Here is a 21,967-nt window from a genome sequence, read left to right on the forward strand (position 1 = left end):
GACTCCTTCCCATCGCCCGGTCAAGCTGTCGGTCGTGCGTTCGCTCGCCCTCGGTCAATCCATCGGCGAACCCTAATCCGCAAGGGAAATACAGCAATCCGACTCGCCTTCCAGCCTTATCAATTCATCACGTCATACTTTTGCGGACTCCGATTGTCAACCTAGCCGTCGCCGTGTCTGCCATTAAACGCCATGTCGATCTTTGCGTGGTGCAGCCGCCGCGCTGGCGGCCTGGCGATGCTGGCCACCATTGGGCTTTCATACATGGTTATCTCAAACGAACTGGAAAACCGACGACATGCTTTCAAGTATGAGACACTCGACAGCCTTAGTGCGCCGCATCGCGACCCGAAAACCGGTGGCGCCTTGCTCAAGCTATTCACATACTACTGCCTACTCATTCACTTTCTGGTCTTCATCTTCCCGATCCGATCCTGCTGGGCTGTTTTCAACATCACGAGCAGCCTGAAGAAGGCCGCCCGCACAAGGGCCATGAGGGACATCAAATTCGGCCACCGTCGCCGTGGCTCGTCGACTTCGCTTTCCAGCTCCGAGACGTTGACCTCGTCGCGCGATATCAGCTCCACCTCAAGCAGCGAAGCCGGTGATTTGGACCCCGATTGCTACGGCGACGGCGACATCGCCCCCGACCGCATCATTCATGCCATCGTCATCCCGAACTACAAGGAGGAAAACGACACTCTGAGGGAAACTCTTGAGGTGCTGGCCTCGCACCCGCAAGCGCGCAACACCTACGATGTGAGTTTGCTCTGCTTCTTTACCCCCCGCGATGCCAGCTGGCAATTGTTCTTGAGTTCTCCACGGAGTCGCTTGTTGGAGTGGCGACAAGTGGAGTAATGATCATCAGGGGAACATCTTGCCTGTTTTGCGTTACCCCATAACTTCTCGGAGCTAACAACCGCGAATCAGGTCTATCTTGCAATGGAGCAGAGAGAGCACAATGCGGAGGCCAAGGCCATCAGGTTCACCAACGAGTTCGCTAAGAAGTTTCGTTCAATTGACTTCGCGATCCACCCGTCTGACATTCCCGGTGAGCTGGCCGGAAAGGGCAGCAACATGGCATGGGCTGCGCGGAAGCTCAGCGAAAAGTACAACCTGGGACAGCGGAAAGACGTAATCGTCACTGGTATCGATGGTGAGTGTGCCCCACCAGTAGGCCTAGATCCAGGCCTACAGCCATGGTGCCATCTGCACGTCAGGATTCGCTAACCAATCTTGCCCAATTCAGCCGACAGCCACCTCTCGTCCAATTATTTCGCCAATGTCACGACCATGCATGTGGCCTATCCCGACCTGGCTACCACGACTCTGTACTCGGCCCCTATCATTTTCGACCGTAACGCCCACAACGTCCCTGCTATCGTCCGGGTCGCTGACGTTCTGTGGTCGGCCGCTGGTATGTCCGGCTTGTACGAGGGTTCAACCATTGCCCCGCCCACGTCTGTCTACTCTGTACCTCTCGAGCTGGTCGACCGTGTCGGCGGTTGGGATTGCGACTCCGAGGCCATCGGCGAGGATTTGCACATGTACCTCAAGTGTTTCTTCGCGCTCAACGGAAACCTCACGGTGCGCACTGTCATGAGCCCCGTCAGCCAAACCAACGTTACCGGTGGTGGTCGCGGCAAGGGACTTGCTGGCATCGTTCAGGACGTTAGTGCCCGGTACAAGCAGGCTCAGAGGCACATGTGGGGTGCTCTCGACACCGGTTACGCCATCAGGAAGGTTGCCGAAGTCTGGAAGGAACGGAAGCACACCTCGAGGGCATTCCGGCCCCTGCACACTTCCATGTAAGTTGCGCCAGCGCGGGATGTTTGATCGACGACGACTAACTTGAACCAGGAACGACGAATCAGACAACTACGTCCCGGAATCGCAAATCGACGGTGTGGATGCCGAAGCCGTTCCCGAGAGTGGCATCTTTTCCGACGTTGTGTCCGACACTCTGAAAGGACCCAACTGGGAACGCATCATCCTCTTGGGCCATCGTCTGTTCGAAGCCCACTTCCTGCCGGTTCAAATGACCATCTTGATTGTCGCCTCAACTCTCTACATGTGGGCTGCCGACGGCACCGGCGACGTGCACGGAGTTGCCTGGATCTACACCATCTGCAACGTCCTCCGGACCCTCGGTTTCATGGAGGTCGCCTTCTACCTCTTCCTGTACGAGCGCTTCCACAAGATCTGCGTTGAGTCTCGCGAGAAGGAGATGGGCGACGCCGGTCTGTTGAAGGGCATGCATTTCTCTCGGAGAGAAGTCAAGACCAACTACATCGACTACGTCATGGTGCCGCTTGTTGCACCAATTTTTGGTTCGATTCCGTGCGCGCAAGCGCAAATATGCCACTTCTGGACGCTGGACTTGGTATACACCGTCAGCAAGAAGGTTACCCGACGGAGAGCGAAGTCGGTAACAGTCGATGCGTTGGTATAACACGCATAGCCCAGGCCGGGTTTTTTGCAGTTTTTAATTTGGACGACTTTTCTTTTTCCCCGTGTGGCTTACGCGGTTGATTCTCCCTCCGGACTTGGTCCTGCCGTCTCATTTTGACGACAACTCGTGGCGAGAAGCTCCCCAGCATCAACCACCACACCTCCGAGTACCGAACCCCCTTATCTTCGCTTCTTGGGAAATGTTTATTTTCACGGGCCGGGCGACAGGCACGTGTCGCGCCCGCGGTTTCGGCCTTTGTTCTTTATAAGCACGGGTTTATGGGGCGCGCGTGTGTACATCAAGAGGAGGTAATGTTGATATGCATGGCATGGCATCGGCATTTGGCATCTAGATATGGGGGACTCGACTTTTTTGTCATCTTTTTGTCCCGGCTTTTTTTTTTACTGGCGGTTTTCAACGGAGTTCAAGGAGCAGGAGAGGGGAGAGATCATTATACCGGCAGGGGTTTTGGGGGGTTGGGCATCACACACACAAACGATATCCCGCCTGCTGGCGCCATTCGCTTACAAACTTTTGGGGGAGAGAAAGGGCGCGGGAAGGGCAGGCTTTTGGTGGCGCAGGCACACACGTTCCACATGACAAGACGAGCCGAGTCGAACGGAGTCACGACAACAGAACATCGACAAGCAACGAAGATGGGTTTTGTTTGCCGCCTGGGACTGGCTTGGCCTGGTGCGCGGGGCAACTGAGGAGGTTAATGATGGCGACGGTGCCCTACGATCCGAGACTGGGACGAGGCGGGATTCCCAGGGGGGGGCACCCCTAATATCACACACGTCTAGCCCCCTAATATTTAATCTTATAACCATGTACATACAAGGAGGACTCGGAGGAAGGACATCACGGCATCCGCTTCGCAGCGGCGGATGGAGGTGTGGTGTTTTTTCCTGGCCGGTTGGTACGGGGAGGGACGGTGGGCGGATGATGGGGGAGTTGGGGGCGGGAGGCAGGGCGCCATGCTACTGGGTTTATTATCATGTATCGTCTTTATTCTGGAGCCGATATGGGATGCTGCTCTGGAGATGGCATTGGCGTAGAGAGGAAGAATAAATTCACCACGCTCGCTCTGGCCTGCGGTTACGACAAACAAACGTCTTGATGGCATTCACTGCTTGCTTCTCGTGACCAGCTTCAAACCCAGTGTCTATGTCATCAAGTTTCTGATGTAGTTAGCTCAACAGCCCCTCTGCGTCGCTCGCTACAGTGCTTCGCCCCGCTGCTCCCAATCCGGGCACGCAAGCAAGCTGCGTTGGGCTACCTTGGTCCCTGTCCCCCGCCTGTCCTGCTCGCATGCTTCTATTTACCTAACTAGGCACCTTGCTGCATATGACATCCACAGCAAAGTACATTACATTACCTTACTTTACCTTACCTTGCCTGCATGATGCGCAATGCACTGCACTGCACCGCAGTGGAGCAAGAACTGACGCAAGCAAGTTGGGCTATTTCTTTTTCTGCTTCCGGTTAGAAGTACTCGTACCCAATCCCTCCACAGTATGTAATTTACCGGCCAGCGCCTTGGGGAGTGGGGGCTGAAGGCAGATAAGACAGGATCTGATGGCTCGATGGATGGGATGGGTGGTTACAAGAAGGTGTGGCGGAGCGGGGCGGCTTTCTGTCTGCGGGCTCTGCGGGCTCCGCGGGCTGGGCTGGGCTGGCTCGAGGCTGGGCTATCTTGGGTAGCCCCGTTCCCGTTGCTTGCTTTTGTGTCTTGGTTGCTCGTTCGCTGCTAGTGGTATGTACGTGCTGCTGGTGGTGGTGGTAGTGGGCTTGGCTATGAGGTCAGGAGGGATTCTGCATACATGAGAAGTGTGGGGGCGGATGGGGGGATGGGGTGCGGGTTTATCTTGTTGCTTGTTTGTTCGTTCCCCTTGCAGGGCTTTTCTTGGCCTGTTGGTCAGAGGGAGGACGCATATCATTAGTTAGTTAACGGCAATCTGTACTTGATTTGATAGGAGGATTCCAGCCGAAGCACTTGCCTCCGAGGCTCGTTCGAGGCGGATTCGAAGGTGCCGTCAGCCGACTTCTTACGCGATCATCTTCAGCGAGGTCGCCGAATTATTTCCTCAGGAGACTTTTGTGGCGGGGTAGGTGGGTTGATTCATGTGGTTCGAGGGGGGCGGAAAATACGCGGTGACGCGGCTTGGGCTGAGTGAGAGGTGAGGTGTTTCTAGCATGTGGGTTTTTGCCGGAGTATCATGATTGTGGCTGTGCAGAAGAATGGTGGACGGGACCACTTGGCTTGCATTCAAGAGGTGAGACGAGATGGAACGGTTATTGTTAGGGAGATACTTGGAAGGAGCGAAGAGCGAGGCTCTGTGCTGACTCCAGAAATGGGCTTTTCCGTGCAGTTACCAAGCTGGGTTTAGCGATGCTTGACTCGGATTCCACATATTTGAAAGGCGAGTTTCACATCAGATGTGACGCGGCCCTAGAATAAATAGCTGGCATCCCCCAGATCAAAACAGCTGGTCCCACCCCAGAACAAAGGGTTAAGAACCGGATGCTATCGGAGTGTAAGTCCAGTCCTCCTTGCTGAAATTCAGGCCCAGCTCCGCTCCGAGTGCCCTCGGAGGCTCGCGAAGGGAACGACCAATCAGAATCTAAGCCGGGTGCCATACGGCCGAATATCAAGACGCCAGCGCCAGATTGGGACCTGTCGGGTCTTGAATCCCAGCACCGAGTCTCCGGGTCATCTCGGTGATGGTTTATTGTTCAAGGGCGGCCAGATAGTTAAAGAGATAGATGCAATGTATGCCGTCCAACTTAGTTCCCTCGTAGAAACCACTTGCATGCCTCAGAGACTGTATAGCACTTGTTCGATCCAATATCCCACCATGACGGCCACTGATTCCCGCCCGACCATCCGCGTTGGGGTCTTCATTCCAAAAGAATGCCAGTTACTGGACATGGCCTGCGTTGACATCTTCGGCACCATGAGCCACGAGTATTTCACTGTACTCGGGGATGGCGTCCCAGGCCCGATCGCTAGCCTCGCCCCAAGCGTCAAGATCTTCTGTAACACTCCCACCACCTCCTGGGCACTCACTACCCTCTCACATCTACCTCCAACTAACCAACCTTAACAGACATCTCCACCGTCCAACCCAACGACCCCATCCCCATGACCTCCGCCGCGCACCTAACCTGCACCCACCACCTCTCCGACCCCGCAGTCCAGCCCGGCCAACTCGACGTTGTCCTCGTACCGGGGCCCGACCCGGCAACAGACTGGACCAAGCACCCCGAGGTGACGGACTGGCTGGCGGCGCACGCGGCGCGGGCCGATACCGACATCTTGAGCGTGTGCACTGGCATCTACCTGTGCGGTGCCGCGGGCCTGTTGCGCGGGCGCAAGGCGTGCGGGCCTAGGGGCTTGCAGGGGGATCTGGCGAAGAAGTTTGAGGGGGTGCAGTGGGTGGGGGAGGAGATGAGGTGGGTGAAGGATGGGAATTTTTGGAGTAGTGGTGAGTTTTTTTTATTTTTATGTCTTTCTTTCTTTTCCTGGGGGCGTATGGCAGTGTGGGAAGGGGGAGACAGTGTTTGGCTGACTGCGGGTAATAATGGGATAGGGGGCATCACAAATGGGAATGACTTAGTTGCGGCCTATGCTAGAACTAGCGGTCGGTTCCCGGGTCCGGTGGCCGAGTTGGGCTTGGTGATGACGGAGACGGGAGACAGGCCACAAAGATATGAGACTGGGAAGATGGCCATGACTTTGGGCGTTGTGTGGCAGATTTTGAAGGCTGCGGTGATGGGGTTTGGAAAGAAGAAGACGGCTTGAGACCAAGACAGAGAGAGTTGTAAGATAGGCGGAGGGAAGAAGATATCTAAAGTATATACCCGTTCAAGACAACCAACGTTGGAACAGATAACTCTCTAAAGTCGCCCAATATGAATATGGGTGTTGAATCAACAGAGGTTGAATCCATAAAATAGAGACAATGCGGTTGTTTCATCCGAGTGGGAAGAGCAAGAAAAAGAGATAGGAACGAATGGAAAATAAGAGAGCTGGGTCCAAAAAAAGCGATTCCTATGCAAACAGATAAAATTTTACCTCTTTATTGTTTGCCTTCTTTTCTCGATAGTTACCTGCGATAATTTGAATTTGTCTCGTTTTCAACTCCTCGGGTGCTCAACTCGAGCTCAAGCACTCGGGAACATGCGTGTCCGTGTCAAAACATCATTGTGGAGGCCGCTAATCCACAGGTAGCAGGCGGTGACCGTTTTGGCGGGGTCCTGCATGGTTGGCCGGGGAGCGGGTGGGGCGATAAGATCTTATCGGCTGCAATCTGTGGGGGCGGCTCCAAATTTTTCTGGATTCGAGCTCCGTCAAGCGAAGGATTCTTGCAGAACCGACTTTTCGATCAGTCGGCTTCTCTTTGCCTCTCTTCACATTTTCATTCCTCCTCTGCAACTGAATAGATCTCGTGGCATCACTCTAGTGCATTCATCGTAGAGGCCAATTTCAGTTTTTTCTAGGTTATACATCCATTCGACACCAATTGCACCCCGCATCAAGATGTCGCCGCTTCTGCCTGTCGCCGTGTACGGCCTTGAGATTCCTACGGGAGAGCTCTTGGTCCCCGCCGAGATTGAGTTCCCGGCGACGGTACGTCCAGTCTGAGATTACGGCATGCGCTTTCAGGATTGCTAACGGTTCGTTCCAGATCCGCATCACCATGGCGGCCATTGACCCCACCGCAGCCCCGGAGACTGACGGACAGGGCAATGTACCTTCGGTCCCTCGCTCGACCCTGAAGATCTACAAGGCCAATGTGGATGAGGATGATGAGGACGAGGACGACTATCTTGAGTCGCTCATCGGCGGTGGGGATGACGATGATGAGTCCGATGATGAGGACGAGGAGGCCAACGGCGGCCCCAGCGACCCCTCCAAGTCTAGCAAGGCGCGCCGTGCCGCCGCCATCAAGAAGATTCTCGAGGCTACTCAAGAGGACTCGGACGATGAGATGGAGGATGCCAGGCCCAATGCTGCCAAGAGCAAGGGCAAGAGCAAGGCCAGTGATGAGGACGAGGAGGAGAGCGACGAGGAGGACGATGATGCTCCTGACGCCAACATGGAGGAGTACGTCGTGTGCACTCTCGACACCGAGCGGGTACGTAAACGCCCTCGAGAATGGCCAATCCCATTGGATCAAACAGACTAACACCCCCATCACAGACCTACCAGCAACCCATTGACATCACGGTTGGCGAGGGCGAGAAGATCTTCTTCAGCGTCAAGGGCACTCACCCCGTGTACCTCACTGGCAACTACGTCGTTCCCCAGGACGAGGAGGAGGACGATGATGACGGATACTCGGACGACGACTACGAGATGCCCCCCGGCCTCCAGGACATGGATTCGGACGAGATGAGCGATGAGCTCGATGACATCGATGGCACCCCCCGGATCAAGGAGATTGACACCGATGAGGAGGAGGCCCCCAAGCTTGTCCAGGCCAAGAAGAGTAAGAAGCGGGCTGCCGAGGAGGAGGCCGAAGGTCTCGACGAGATCATGGCCAAGGACGAGAAGAAGCTGAGCAAGAAGCAAAAGAAGCTCAAGAACAACCAGGGCGAGGCTGTCGCCGCCGAGGCCAAGGCCAAGGAGTCGGCCGCCAAGGGAGACAAGAAGGTTCAGTTCGCCAAGAACCTGGAGCAGGGCCCGACCGGTCCCGCTAAGGACAAGGCCGAGAACAAGGGCGACAAGAAGGGTGCCGCCGGCGGCGTCAAGGTCGTCCAGGGAGTGACCGTCGACGACCGCAAGACCGGCACCGGGCGCACCGCGAAGTCTGGCGACAAGGTCGGCATGCGGTACATTGGCAAGCTCCAGAACGGCAAGGTGTTCGACTGTAAGTGGCCATGAGTGAAGCTCTCCGTAACGTATTAAGCTAATCCGCAACGATGTACAGCCAACAAGAAGGGCGCTCCGTTCTCCTTCAAGATTGGCAAGGGCGAGGTCATCAAGGGCTGGGACATCGGCATTGCTGGCATGTCTGTCGGCGGTGAGCGCCGCCTGACTATCCCCGCCCACCTCGCCTACGGCAGCCGCGCGATCCCCGGGATCCCGGCGAACAGCACGCTCATCTTTGACGTTAAGCTCCTCGAGATCAAGTAAACAATGGTCCATGTTGCAACTGGACTGCCCTTATCTCGGTATCCTGAGCGCGGCGTTGGTCGTTGCTTATTCCTGTACTTTATGAGGATTTCTTTTCTTGTCTGCCTCACTCGCGCCTTGAGATCTAGGCCGCTTAATTTCCTTTGGTTTGCTGTCCCCGCTGCGGGTTAATGCACAGCACCGTGGAGACTTCTGACCTGGCGCAGTCTGCGAGGATCCCTCGGCCTATGGGGAAGGAGCAGACACGGTTTGACGGGATGACGACGTCTGCATTGCATCTGGGTCGGCGAACTAAAAAGTCTTTCGGAGGGTTTTCTTATTGTGTACTGCTTTTACTCTGTTCATAGGCGCAATGGTATCTCGGCACTTCCAAGATACATGATTCGTTTTCTTCGCTCTCTACGCTTCGTGATATTTCTTACGTTTATGGTCCTCTTGCTGCCTTGGCTGGGCTTGTCTTGTAGGGGGGGGGGGGGGTATGCTATGTAACACAGTGACGCCTGCCGGCTCGTCTTGCTTTGAGTGCAACGGGCTCTAGGCTTGAGTTGCCCAAGGGATAGAGGAAGGGGCCGCCGGGGCTAGGTCACGGCTTACTCACTCTTACCTTGACTGGATCTCGTCACTCGGTAGGTAGGTCTTATTCCGCTCGGAATTGCTCGAAACCTGTTTTGCCGCCAGTTGCATCTCCCGACATTCGTTAACTTTAGGGGCTCAAACCACATACCACATAGTATTACAGACCGGATTCCATGGATTAAATCGACCGACATGAACGAGCATCCTGCCCGGGACCCAAGTCAGAAGGGCGACTCCTCTCTAGGTCCCGAGAACACAGCAGAAGCCGTCTCCGGGGGCGCCTATTCTGCCCCAGCTAAGTCGGGTTCTTCGCTTTCTGCCAAATTCCGCCGTCAGAAGGCCAAGGTGGTTACCGCTCTCAAGTCACTAACAAACAGCTGTAAGTGTTAGGCGGCACCAGCTCTACTAGTACCGCATTAACGTTAGTTTGTTAGCCTCCGAACAACTCGTCGTCGTGGAGCAGCCCGGCCCACCCGCCGATGAACACGAACCAAAGTCCACCTTGATATCGGGCATCCACAAAATGTCCAACGCCATATTCCGCCCTCCCCTGGAGCCGACAGTCGTTCGCAGGACATCGCCGAAGAGCCGGCCACTGGTGAAAGAAACCTTCCGAGGAGCAGAGACCTCGCCGGAGTCGACTTCCGGCTCTAGCCCGACGCACACCACGGCCTCCAATACCAGCTCTAGCAAGACCAGCGCTTCCAACAGCAACTCGGGCAAGCCAGCCCAAAAGGCATCGGTAGAGTCCACCTTCAAGACGCAAGATCCCAACACGGTAGGCCGCGAGGGAAACCGGCCCCGGAACCGCACCCCGCGCCCGGATCCCCAGGGCAGAGCAACGCCGCCGTCCACCCCGAGACGCACCAACATCCACCACCCCCCATCCACGCCTCCCAGGGCAACAGCAACCCGCCCTAGCACCCCCAAGACCAGCAACAACAAACGCCCGACCCCGATCAACCCCATCAGCCACCTCCTCCACCCCTACCGCCTCCCCACTCCCGCCCCAACACCCACCAAAGCACCCGCCACAATCCACCCCCCGCCTCCCACCTCGCCTCTCACCCCAACCCGCACTTTCACCCCAACTCCAACTCCAACCTCAACCCTCACCCCCATCGCCAGCATAGCCACAGCCGAGCGCGCCGCGGCCGCCAAGATTTTCCTCGAAACCCATTTCGGCAAGCTGCTCGGGCCGGGCCCGTCGCCGAGACAGATGCGGCAGCAGATGTTGGAGACGGAGCTGTTTAATCGGAATCGGGTTGGTGGGAATGGTGGCGGGAATGGTGGGAATAGTGGTGGGAATGGGGGGGCGGCTGCTGCTGCTGCTGCGGCGGCGGCGGCAAGGGTGAGGTTCTGGAGGAGGGAGAGTGAATATTTGAGGGAGATGAGGGTTGTGAAGGTGAGGGGGTTGGGGTTGGTGGGTGTGGGTTGTGGGACTGGGACTGGTTCTGGTTCTGGTTCTGGGTTAGGGGGCGAGGGTGAGAGTGGGAATGGGAATGGCGTGGGTGAAGAGGGAAAAGGGGGTAAGGGTGGGATGGATGGAGGAGGGTTGTCGGGCTACCGCGGATATGAGACGGTGAGTGTGCTGGGGAAGGGGAGCTTTGGAGTCGTGAGGCTGGTGAGGGAGCGCGGGCGGGCGGGCAGGGTGTACGCCATGAAGGTTATCCGGAAGAGCAAGATGCTTAGGACAAGCCAGGAGGGCCATTTGAGGGCCGAGAGAGATATCCTGGTGGCGAGCGAGGGGTCGCGTTGGTGAGTCCCTATGTTCCCTGATCCTATGGGGTGTCCCCCTGAGCAATGCATTACTGATCCTACTAGGATCGTGCCCCTCGTGGCCAGCTTCCAGGACCTGACGAACCTGTATCTGGTGATGGAGTACATGCCGGGCGGCGACTTCCTGAGTCTCCTGATCCGCGAGAACATCCTGCACGAATCGGTGGCGCGCTTCTACGTGGCCGAGATCATCCTGTGCGTCGAGGCGGCGCATTCGCTCAAGTGTATCCACCGCGATATCAAGCCCGACAACTTCCTGGTCTCAGCCTCGGGCCATCTCAAGATCAGCGACTTCGGCCTGGCCTTTGACGGACACTGGTCCCACGACGCGACCTACTACAACAGCCACCGGTAGAGCCTGGTGCGGAAGCTGGGCATCCGCGTCGACGGCGACGGTAAGGACAGGAGCGAGGACCGCGACCCCGAGACCGACAAGCGGTCTAGCGGTATTACAGCCGCCATCGCAAGGCACGACAGAAAGATCGAGCAGAACGGCGAGCCGCTGCTGAGCTGGCGTAACCGCTGCGGGATCCGGTACGCAGCCAGGAGCGTTGTCGGGACTAGTCAGTACATGGCCCCCGAGGTGATCGAGGGGAGGAGATACGATGCTCGGTGTGACTAGTGGAGCGTCGGTGTCATCCTGTTCGAGTGCATCTACGGCCATACCCCTTTTCTGTCTGAAGAGGGTCGGCGCCAGACCAAGGACAACATCATACGGCACCATGAGACCTTCGGCTTCCCCCCGCGCCCGACCGTGTCACGCCGATGCCAGCATCTGATGCTCTCTCTGATCGCAGACAAGGAGTACCGGCTCTGCTCGGAGCGGTACCGCATGAAGGACTTGATTACATCGTCGTCCTCCTCCTCATCGTCCGGGCCTAGCTCCAAGATACGCGACTTTGCCGGCCGCTATGTGTTTCCCTACGACGCCGAGGACATAAAGGCGCACAAGTGGTTCCGCCACATTCCCTGGGAGCGCCTGCACGAGCTGGAGCCGCCGTTGATACCCAAGCTCCGTTCTGTTGACGATACACACTATTTCGAAGACGGCGGGTCGGTAAGCGACGGGAGTGAGAGCGCGGCCGCAGACGAGGATATCCCAGTCAATGATGCCCACGACGGCGCCGCGGAACACAGCCCAAACATGCTCTTCCCCCCGCCTGCCTGCCCCATGCCGGGCTGGTCTCCCGCGGCATGTTTCCAGACCCCCCTTGCGCACGCGCACCCTTACCCAGACCATGGCGGTGGCGCCGGTTATCTACAGAGCTACAGCCCCCACGCGACAAGCGACACAAACTGCTACTCACCAACAGCAACCCCCTTACAACTCCTCCCGTCCCTCGAATCCGTCGCCACGCCAACCCACTTCCCACCCTCCATCCCCACCGCCACCCCCGCCTTCGCCCACCAAGAAGAGCAACTCGCCTACCTCCGTCCCTTGCGGTACCCGCTGCAGAGCCTCGCTCTCGCGGTACTATCGACCCCACCTCCGCCACCGCCCCACCACGCCGGCGTCGACACCAAGATGCGCATGCTGGAGGCGTACCTGGCGCAGATGACGCTGGCTGACGCGACCGAGGCGGAGCGTACGTATCTGAGGGGGTTTGTCGGGCGGTTTGGTGGCGCTGCTGGTGGTGGTGGAGAAGGGGTGGGTGATGGTGAAGGGAAGGGGGGGCAGAGAGAGCGCAGGCGGCCGCGTGATAAGCTGCTGCGGGATAGGCGGACTTGCGCGGTTGCGATGGAGGTGAGGCGGCGGACGGCGTTTTTGGGGTATGAGTGGACGAGGATGAGGGGGGAGGATGATGGTGATGACGGTGGAGAGGATAGAAAAGGGGGTGGGGGTGGGGTCGGTGGTGAGGTCGGTGCTGGGGGAGTTGTTGGGTTAGATGGGGAGCATGGAGGCAGGGGGGATGGGGAGAATCGTGCTGGTGATGGGGGCTATAAGGGCTCTGGGGCACAGGCACATGGAGAACAACAACAAGAGAAACAACACCTGCGGGGCGGATTCCGGCCGTGGGGGGACGATGTTGCGGTTGTAAGGGCCATGTACAGCGGTCCATGGAGCCTGCGGTGAGCTGTCGGGTTTTGTTTGAGGGAGATGATGTGACATGCTGCCGGCTTCGTGTCAGGTTGGCGGAATGGACTTGTATCGATAGAGCGAGTAGTTGGTTACATACTAGGTACCGAGACGAGTAGTAATACGGAGTATGTTCATTGGATATCGAGCCTTGCCTGCCTTGGGGCTGACACAGATGGCGCTTAAACAGCATACATTCGGACTTTATTTGGCCGTGTTAATATCATTGGTCAGTCGGGAGCCTTGTCAAGATGATTTGCTGGCTTACAGGTTCCCTAGCCGGTCTTACATGCAGGAAGCCTCATGGTTTTGTGGAGTTGGGCAGAGAGGTGCCTAATCCAGGGGAAAACTATGGGACATCGTTTCTAGAGCCTTGTGAGTCAAAAGAGGAGAAGCTGGACCTATGTGCCTACTTAACTTGAGGCCAGGCTTCAGACTTTTGACACCCAAGTATCATTCTCCTCTTCTATACCGCTATCTTTATCATCCTCCTAGTCTCACACTCAATCAACTCATCCACGTAGGAAGAGCAACACCACCATACCATATCCCAACCATGGCATCCACCACCACCCAGCAACACACCCCACGCACCACCGAAACCGCCCTCGACATAGCCGCCGACGTAATCCGCCTCCTCCGCACCGCCAGCGAGACAGTCAGCGTCGCGGAGTCCCTCACCGCAGGCGGCGTCATGGCCGCGCTGACCTCGGTCCCCGGCGCCAGCGCCGTCTTCCGCGGGGGTGTCGTCGCGTATGCCACGCCGCTCAAGCGTACCCTGCTGGGCGTGGATGCGGCGCTGATTGAGCGGGAGGGGGTCGTGCATGGGGAGGTGGCGGTGCAGATGGCGGTTGGGGCGAGGAGGGCGGCTGCGGTGGTGGCGGTGGTGGGGGGTGATGGTGGTGATGGTGGTCTGGAGGGGAAAGGCGAAGGGGAGGGGTTGGCGACGTGGGGGGTGGGTACCACGGGTGTCGCGGGGCCTGGAGAGCAGGATGGGAAGGCCGCGGGGACGGTGTATATTGGGATTGCTTCGCCAGCCGGAGGGAGGGCGTTTGGGCCGTTTATGTTTCCGGGTTCGAGGGAGCATGTGCGGGAGGCGACGGTGTTGGAGGCGTTGGCGAGGTTGAGGGAGGCGCTCTTGGCTTCAGCGGGTGATAGTGGTGTTAGTGTCTAGATAGGGCCGGCCGACATGATGTCGTGAGGGAGAGGGGCGGTAGGATGGGTGGGGTGAGGATAAAGATGGAAAGGGGATGGAGATGGGGCAGGAGGACGAAGTTGGTTCTGCTACTGGATACATAGCTACTTCCTACCCTCGTCATATCGAGACAACCTATCGACTCCACCTGCTCAAGGGCCTTGGATGGTGAAAGCACAATAACCAGCAGACAGTCGATCTGGCTCTTGTGAGTTTGTCGCGGTAGCTAAGAGAAGAGAAGGGAAGACTGAGGCTAACTCCATGTCAGTCGGTAGATCACCTACCCTCAGTCCTACCCTAGTTGCCTGCCATCCATGCCTCTAGGTTCTGGATTACTTTCCTAGTCCTTCCACAATCCATTGCCACCATGATAGGGTGCTTGACTGCTCTCAAAATCTAGAAGTGAAGTAAAACCTCATCCTCGACCCCCCGAATCCCCCAAGAACTCGACGTAGTACCTTTTAACCACAAACTCCCACCTCGTTATTCAACAATCAACAAGGTCCGCTGGCTCAATGGTAGAGCGTTTGACTACGACTTCTGCCTCCTCTGAGATATCTCAGGAAGGAGCGAGTCATCAAGAGGTTCCAGGTTCGAGCCCTGGGCGGATCGGGACAATAGGTTTTAAAGACCAAAACCACCTTTTTTATTCTTTTCCCCTTGCACCATTTGCTTTTCACCACCCCCAACACCTAGTTGACGCGACAATGAAACCCAAGCCTGTTTGTTGTGAGAATGTACTGAGATTGTTTGTATCCACTAACCCATTCCTAAAACCATCCCCACCCATTCTGTACATCGGCCGGTAGAAAAGATAGACTGCTGGTAAGTAGTCATGTATTCTTGTTTGTCATCGCAAAAAAAACCAAAAGAAAGAGCCAATGCCTGCCAGATAATCCATTTGTAGCCGCGTCCTAACACCACCCACCAAATGCACCACCACACCCACCGCAAACCCACCCTCCTTACCCCAACCTCGAGGGCAAACCTCAAATAGTCTCCCAACCTCCATTATTGATATCGGCCTCGAGCTTGCGGGCAATAAAGCTGGGGACGCCGTGGCCGAGCCAAAGGCTGCGTAGCATCGAGTCGTAGCGCTTCTGGTGGAGGAAGAGCTGGCGGCCGTAGCGCAAGCCCATGTCGACCTCACCGTACTTGTCGATGTAGGGCGCGTGGCTGAAGGAGCCCGAGCGCCGCGAGAGGTAGAAGACGCAGCACTTGCGGATGTTGATGAAGAGGCCGATGTTTTTCTGGCATCTATCGTAGCTGCGTTAGTGCCATCTAGGGCGAAGAGCGATGGAGAAATAAAACTTACTTTTGCATATGCTGCTGCGACCCGCCGATCTGCGAGTCCTTGTACGGGCCGTCCTTCAGCTCCTTGGCGCAGCAGACCGCCTGGCCACAAAAGATATCACCGCAGAACAGGCAGATGGTGGGGTCGGTCAGGTCCTTGCCCTTGGTCGGGCACCGGCGGCGCGTGCACTCCTCGATGAGCGTGTCGTAGTTCTTGGGCAGGCCCACCAGTTCGAAGATGCCCGGGTGGCTGAGAACAGCCGAGCCCGGTAGCAACTCGTCGTCGCCGTTGTACGGCCACAGCGTTTGGTGCTTGATCCACCCGGCCACGAGCCGTGGCGTGTCGGCGGGCCAGCCGTATCGCACACCCTGCGCCGGCGTGAGCGCGGTGAGCATCTCGTCGAGCGATGGGACGCGCAGGGCCTCGGTGAGGCGCTCGAGCTCGCGCTGTTCCGGGTTAGGGCTCACGCGGCTGTTGAAGTTGACGCCGTACTTGACGTGCAGGAGCATGACACACTTGCGCAGGAACGCCAATGCGTACTTGCGCAGGAGGATGTACCACGAATCCCACCTATCCAACCCCGGCTGGTTGAAGCCCTTGTTGTCCAACGTGGGACGATGGACGCCTAGCTCCGGGCCGGAGGCACACTCCAAGTCGATATTGGTGAGCTCCTCGCAGAAGGAGACAAAGTTGGCGGTGGATGGGTCTGAATCCTCCTGACGGGCTAGGAACTGGAGGAAAAGTGTCGCGGGCATGTTGTGGGCGAGGTGATAGACCACCTTGGTAATCTCGGCCAGGTAGCACAAGCGAACCATGTGCGCGATATCGTACCCCTGTGCCGGCACGACACCAAAGACACTCTCGCAGAGGAATATGAATGGATCTTGGCTGAGGAGAGGAGCGTAATTGTTGGCCGGGAACCGGGTGTGCTCCGTCTCTTCGCCTAGATACTGCGTGATGAACATCTGGCAATGCTGGCGCTCGCTATCCCTGCGGTACTCGGTATCGATCTTATTCTCGCCGGATTCGCGCAACCCCCCAACGGCAACGAAAGAGGTCACCGTCTCGCTGAGGATCCGGAGTTGGGTGAGGACCTGGTCCGGGATCTTCTCAAGGAATGTCATGCCGTACTCAGCTTCCACGCCTCGCTGCTGAATCTCCACAGCAGAAATAGAGAACCCCACGGATTGTGCCAGGACATCGCTCCCGTACAGTTCATTTGCGTCCTGCTCGGGAGGCTCAAACTGATGGCGAGATATGATGCCGTTCTCCCTCAGCGTGTCCCGGAGCCGGCGATAAACATTGACGAGTTCCCTCATGGGGGTGCTGGCATCGGGGGTGGGCCCTCGGGCGCCTTGATCAGGGGCCGAAACCATCGAGAACGTCTCGCTAAACGGCGTGCCTGTCGAGACAGACTGGGCCCCCACATCGACCCAAGCGTCGTCCAGTAGCTGCGACGACCTTTCTGCGAGGTTGTTGATCATGTGGTGGGCCGTGTAGGCGGCAAACGCGTTCTGTACCTGGTCCGGTGGGCGCGAGGCTCCGAGCGTGTAGTATGCTGAGTGAAGCTGGGAGTCGAGGAATGATGAGAACGGAGTGGTGGGCACCAGCGGCCCCGGATACGACTCCTCTTGGCCCTTCCAGATAATGGGCAGGAACGCATTCCCGAGTGCTTTGCAGAGGGGGCACACGAATTCGAGCCTGGCAGTCTTCTCCGGGGCATGTCGCGCAATCTGCTGGTTGTGTCGTCTCACGGTAGCTTCAAAGTAGGCTTCGAAGCAATGATAGTGCATGATGTGGCCGCAGCCAATCGCGACCGGCCCGAGGCGAGAGAGTTCTGCAGGGAACCCTTTGCCGATGATCTGGCGTTCCGTCTCGAACGTTTCGCCTTGTTGGTTCACCTTCTGAACGACTTGCCGGTTCTCGTGGGCAACACCAAAGGGCCGGATCTCCTCCGCGGATCGATCGAGATTATCCGGGGTATTGAACGCCTCCCTGACGAAGTCGGCATCTTGGAAGTCCGTCTGCCGGAGAATATTGCTTTCGGTGAAGTAGGAGAAAGTGCCGTACAGCCGTCGATCGTCAGTGTCCTCCTGGCACAGAATGCAAGTGCCTGTCGGGTACTTCCAAAAGTCCCGGTGCTCTTCCATGGGCGGCACGTCCACGTCATCTTCGAGCTCATCCACCTCTCCCCAGTTGATATCGCCCTGGTTCTCCATGAAGCTCTTCTGCTGGGCTTGGAACTGTGCCATGACCCGGGCTTGGCGGTCTAGTGCCGCCTGCTTCTTGCGCTCCCGCTCTTCGTCACCACTGCCGGCTGCGGGCGAGGCCGCGCCCATACGGTCCACGGAAAGGCCGAGACGCTCATAGCTGGACTCAAAGGATTTGGGCCTCTTCTGCCGCATCCTCCGAAGGATCGTGGCCACCTTCGGATGGCAGGCCTTGAACTCCTCCTTGGAAGCAATCAGGTTCAGTAGGGCCACGATCGTCTTGGCTTGTGGAGGCTCGGGTAGAAGGACGGTAAGCGCTTGCTGGGTGAGCGCGGTAGCAATGAAAGACGCCTGCGGTTGGTCTTCATCCGATTTGTCCTCGGCAATGGCAATGAGGACTAAGTGCAACACCACCTGCAAGAAGGTCTCGACGCGGGTGGCCGGGACCTGGGGGGTCAGGCGAGCGTACACGAGGGTGTAGAGCAGCGAGTAGTGGATGATCTGCGCGAACATGCCCGTGTTCGTAAACTGGCCCAGTCCGGCAAAGACCCCCGACGGGATGGGCCGTAGCTTGGGCTCATAGACAACGTCTTCCACCGCCTTCCCGGTCTTCTTGGCCACGCACTTCCGCCAAGCCATCTCGGCCTCTTCGCGCTGGTTCTTGTTATAGTGGGCAATATAGGGATCGACGTTCTCGATGTACTCTGGCTTGAGCTCGAAAGTGCCAACGTCGGTCAGGCCTTCGGGCGACTTGAAGATGGTCATCTCGTCTAGTATTTTGTGGAAATCCTCCTGCTCTTGGAACTTATCTGGGAGCTTCAGACAAATATCCGAGAATGACAGAGGCTTGAAACAGAGGACGTGCGTGACGTCGCGGCGCATGGACGCAACGTGGGAAGCACCTCGTGAATCCTCGGCGGGGATGAGCGAGGTTCTGTCGCTGAGGAGGACGATGAGGAGGTGTATCATATCCTCAACCACATCCAGATGTTGGATGTCATCCTGAGCCTTGGACTTCTGCTCGAAGAAGCCCCTGGACCACTTCTCCATGCCGAAGCGGTCGACGATAGAGGCGAGCACGCGGCTGGGGTCGCAAACCACGAGGGCCGTCTGCAGCAAGAAGATGTCGCGGTGATGCGAGACGTCCCTCTGGCCGACACCACGGTAGGTGCCAGCCTGGTGGCGCAGACTGAGCCCATTTCTAACCCACATACCCGCTTTCATCTGGGCGAGCCAGGCGCACACACGGAGTGGGAAGTCGAACACGGCCATTAAATAGTCCTCCGGGCCGTACTCGTCGTCTCGCGGCATCGTCTTCTTGCCCATGGAGCGCGGCTTCATCATGAGTTCTTGAGTTGTGAAGCTAAGTAGCGCCCTGAGTTGTTCGACGGGCATCGATTTACCGCATTCCACCAGCCACGATAGAGTGTAGTGGAGAGCGTGATGGAAACTGATGGGCTCCTCTTCCACCACAAACTTGACAACCTCGAAGTTCCGGCCATGGCTCTCGAATTCAAAGTCGCCGAGCGTCTTGAAACTGACTTCGTTCTTAATCTCAGATTGGCTAAACCTGCCGCGCTCGGCTCCGATCGAGTTGATGATGACGGTCTTGGCCGCGAGGCGGATCGCTCGCGAGACGTAGGGCAAATCCTGTTCCTTAACATTGCGGAAGGACTCGGCGAACTGTCGACAGAGTCTGTTAATCTCGCGCGTAACGAGAGAAGCACTAATCCATCCGTCCGCCTCGTACTCGACGTGTTCGCCGATCGCCCGCACGTTGGGGCATATGCCTTGGTGGAGTTTGACGAGGTCCAGGAACTGCATCATGTACCCCTCTTCGGTCCTGAGGCGATCTTGGACATGTGGAGACCCAAAGAGGTATTTTAGGTCAAGGAAGAAGTGGTACATTCTTCGGTTTGTGACGGAGCCGGTGTCAAAGGACAACACGGCGTTCGACCCCACGTCCCACGGGTGTCCAACTTGCCGGGAGGTCAAAAATGTGTATAGGATAGCCATCAGGCTGGTGAGGAAGTTGCCACGTTCGACGATTTCGGCGGTGATGGAAGGCGTGGTCAGCATCTGGAGCGAGATGTTGATGATGGAGTGGTCCGGCTCCCGGTCGCCGATGAGGTAGAGTTGAGCAAGAGTGGTGTAGAGGCCGGCAAAACGCAGGCCGAGAACCCGTTTGAACTCGGGTATAGTTACAACGGTCGATATGTAGAGTGATCGCAGGTCGTTGCGCACCTTCTTCCACATCCTGAGGTCAAAGAGGATCATCCAATCCAGACGGACTCGCTCGAAGAGATCCTCAGCCACCGGGATGTCCTCTTGTTCCACGTAGCCACTGGGCGTAGCCAGCCAGTACTGGCCAGGTTTAGGAGGCGGCGAGGCCTGTGCCCCTGGTTGACCAGGGGTCTTGGGAATTTCTAGGTGGGCTTTGGCGTATACCGTGGGAGCAATGAGAGGTTCTGCTGTATCGGAATCAGAAGGGGTGAGTTCGCGCTCGCGGGCAGTCCGTCGGGGGACCGGAGGCGGCGGTGGCGGAGGTGGGTAGCCTGCAACTGTGGCCTCGTCTTCCTCCAGTGCTGTGTCTTGCCGCCAATCCTGCATGGGCACATCGCCGTCTTCCCGAGTATCGAGCATCATGACGTCTTCGTCGTCGTCGCCGCCGTCTTCCTCCATGTCACTACCAGGTGTGTTGTCTCCGTCTTCCTCGTCCTCCTCTCCATCGTCGCTCCCTTCGCCTCCCGCGGCGTCCATGCCGGCTGCCCGGGCTGCCTGGCGGGCCTGCAGTAAAATTCTTGCTTGCTGGAGATAGAAGTCCTCATGCGCTTCTCGATCTTGCTGATCAAGCAGTTCCTCGTCATCAATACCGCCCTTGCCGACGATGGCATGTGACGCCGGGCTTCCCCTGCGCCACGGCCTGAGCATCTCCTCACAGACAATCTGGCGCAGGAGTTGGTGGTCTTCGCCGACGCTGCAGCCGGAGATGTCTCTCAGCCACTCAATCATGGTGCCACACATTTGTTCCCTGAAGGTGTCCCTGGCGGAACGGATCGTCACGGTAACCCTGATCCTCTCAAGAGTGGTGGCAACCTCGATGAGTTTCTCAATGCTCTTGTCGTACATCAAGATGCTCCTCCCGATACCGTCCGTCTCGTACGCCTTGGACATGGCATTCGCCATCGTCGTGCTGCACGCGCGAGCCACCTGGTCCCTGACGTCTATTACGGTGTGCTTTTCATCGTTCCACAACAGCACGGCGTATTCCCCTGGCGACTCGGTGTCTCCACCGCAGTATGTAGGTGATAGCCTCGACATCCTCTCGTCTTGCTCGATAGACTCGACCGTCTTTGTCTGGCGTAGCTGCTCCGGTGAGCACGAGACGACGTCGCATAAATAGTCGAAGACGCGACCGATGGTCATCCGCGTGTTGGAAACGAGATCTTCAGGCAGTGCCGGCGCTTCCTTGCCCTTTCCTTTTCCTCCACCCTCCCACATCGAATGTATGGTGCAGAACACGGGGCGATTCCATGCCTCGGGGTCCCCGCAGTCACAGCAACCGCTGTTGCCAGGCGAGATGCTGATCCTGACCATGTGGCCGGTGTGGTCGGTGGCGTCGAAGCATTTGCTGCACAGGCAACATGTGTCGTCGGCACTGCATGTCCTGCACGCATATGAAGCCTCGCCCTGCCTGAATATGTGCCCGCAAGCCTTGCCGCGTGCGGCCTCGGTGTATTCAGCACCCTCCACCGCTCCCTGCGCTTCCCGAAGCTTGAGTGTTCCATTTCGAGCAGGGCCGCCGGTCGGGAAGAAAAGGTTCATGTAGTCGGACTTTCCGGCGGCCATGCACCAAAAAAGGGCGTTTAGAAGCTCTCGGGCGGCCTCGTCGGTGTACCGGTAGCCGTGGCGAACAGGTAGCTCCAGCAGCAGCTGACAAAGCTGCTGCTCTTGTGTCGACATCGGTGCCTCCATCGTGGTCGACAGATGAGAAGGCTACGTTACTGTCATATGTGCAAAAGGTACCAGTGATGCTGTGAGATGATGTGGCAAACGATGGCGTTATGGGGGGAAGAAGTCAGTTTGCTTGGTTGGTTGGGTTATCGGCGGGCTGATAGAGGCGGACGGTGAAGGAGGGGTGTTAGGTCCCTATCGTGGGGTCGGCACGGTCCCTGGATTAGGAAGCAGGAGCAGGCGTCAAGGTGGCGGCGTGTTCCAAATACGCGCTCGATCTTTTCACAA

At 57.4% G+C, this 21,967-nt stretch overlaps 6 protein-coding genes and 1 non-coding gene across 7 annotated transcripts; 6 read left to right on the plus strand and 1 right to left on the minus strand.

The window, feature by feature from the left end:
• Positions 1-192: 192 nt before the first annotated feature.
• F5144DRAFT_480366 (glycosyl transferase family group 2-domain-containing protein) lies at positions 193-2,452 on the plus strand (the record flags this gene model as incomplete). Its single annotated transcript, XM_066785223.1, has 4 exons — positions 193-763; positions 869-1,156; positions 1,250-1,808; positions 1,861-2,452. The coding sequence occupies 4 exons, from the start codon at positions 193-195 to the stop codon at positions 2,450-2,452; spliced, it is 2,010 nt and encodes a 669-aa protein (XP_066649423.1).
• A 2,777-nt stretch (positions 2,453-5,229) lies between these two features.
• Positions 5,230-6,640, plus strand: F5144DRAFT_558535 (class I glutamine amidotransferase-like protein). The gene is made up of 3 exons (XM_066788086.1): positions 5,230-5,491; positions 5,563-5,940; positions 6,046-6,640. Exons 1-3 carry the CDS (start codon positions 5,266-5,268, stop codon positions 6,255-6,257), a joined length of 816 nt encoding a protein of 271 aa, XP_066649424.1. The 5' UTR covers positions 5,230-5,265; the 3' UTR covers positions 6,258-6,640.
• A 151-nt stretch (positions 6,641-6,791) lies between these two features.
• F5144DRAFT_626080 (uncharacterized protein) lies at positions 6,792-9,047 on the plus strand. Its single transcript, XM_066792246.1, has 4 exons — positions 6,792-7,085; positions 7,144-7,593; positions 7,659-8,328; positions 8,389-9,047. Exons 1-4 carry the CDS (start codon positions 6,996-6,998, stop codon positions 8,592-8,594), a joined length of 1,416 nt encoding a protein of 471 aa, XP_066649425.1. The 5' UTR covers positions 6,792-6,995; the 3' UTR covers positions 8,595-9,047.
• A 30-nt stretch (positions 9,048-9,077) lies between these two features.
• Positions 9,078-13,023, plus strand: F5144DRAFT_626081 (uncharacterized protein; the record flags this gene model as incomplete). The annotated part of the gene is made up of 5 exons (XM_066792247.1): positions 9,078-9,549; positions 9,605-10,928; positions 10,995-11,300; positions 11,355-11,532; positions 11,572-13,023. The coding sequence occupies exons 1-5, from the start codon at positions 9,363-9,365 to the stop codon at positions 13,021-13,023; spliced, it is 3,447 nt and encodes a 1,148-aa protein (XP_066649426.1). The 5' UTR covers positions 9,078-9,362.
• A 559-nt stretch (positions 13,024-13,582) lies between these two features.
• Positions 13,583-14,200, plus strand: F5144DRAFT_598540 (uncharacterized protein; the record flags this gene model as incomplete). Its single annotated transcript, XM_066790955.1, has 1 exon — positions 13,583-14,200. The coding sequence occupies one exon, from the start codon at positions 13,583-13,585 to the stop codon at positions 14,198-14,200; it is 618 nt and encodes a 205-aa protein (XP_066649427.1).
• Positions 14,201-14,722: 522 nt separating this feature from the next.
• F5144DRAFT_t16 lies at positions 14,723-14,833 on the plus strand. Its single transcript has one exon. It is a non-coding gene; the product is annotated as a tRNA-Arg (tRNA).
• A 287-nt stretch (positions 14,834-15,120) lies between these two features.
• Positions 15,121-21,801, minus strand: F5144DRAFT_75555 (uncharacterized protein). Its single transcript, XM_066793399.1, has 2 exons — positions 15,537-21,801; positions 15,121-15,478 (listed from the first exon to the last, which is right to left on the minus strand). The coding sequence occupies exons 1-2, from the start codon at positions 21,698-21,700 to the stop codon at positions 15,211-15,213; spliced, it is 6,432 nt and encodes a 2,143-aa protein (XP_066649428.1). The 5' UTR covers positions 21,701-21,801; the 3' UTR covers positions 15,121-15,210.
• Positions 21,802-21,967: the final 166 nt, after the last annotated feature.

The sequence above is a fragment of the Chaetomium tenue genome (genome assembly GCF_020726465.1).
Source record: "Chaetomium tenue strain MPI-SDFR-AT-0079 chromosome Unknown F5144scaffold_1, whole genome shotgun sequence".
Lineage (NCBI taxonomy): Eukaryota > Fungi > Ascomycota > Sordariomycetes > Sordariales > Chaetomiaceae > Chaetomium > Chaetomium tenue.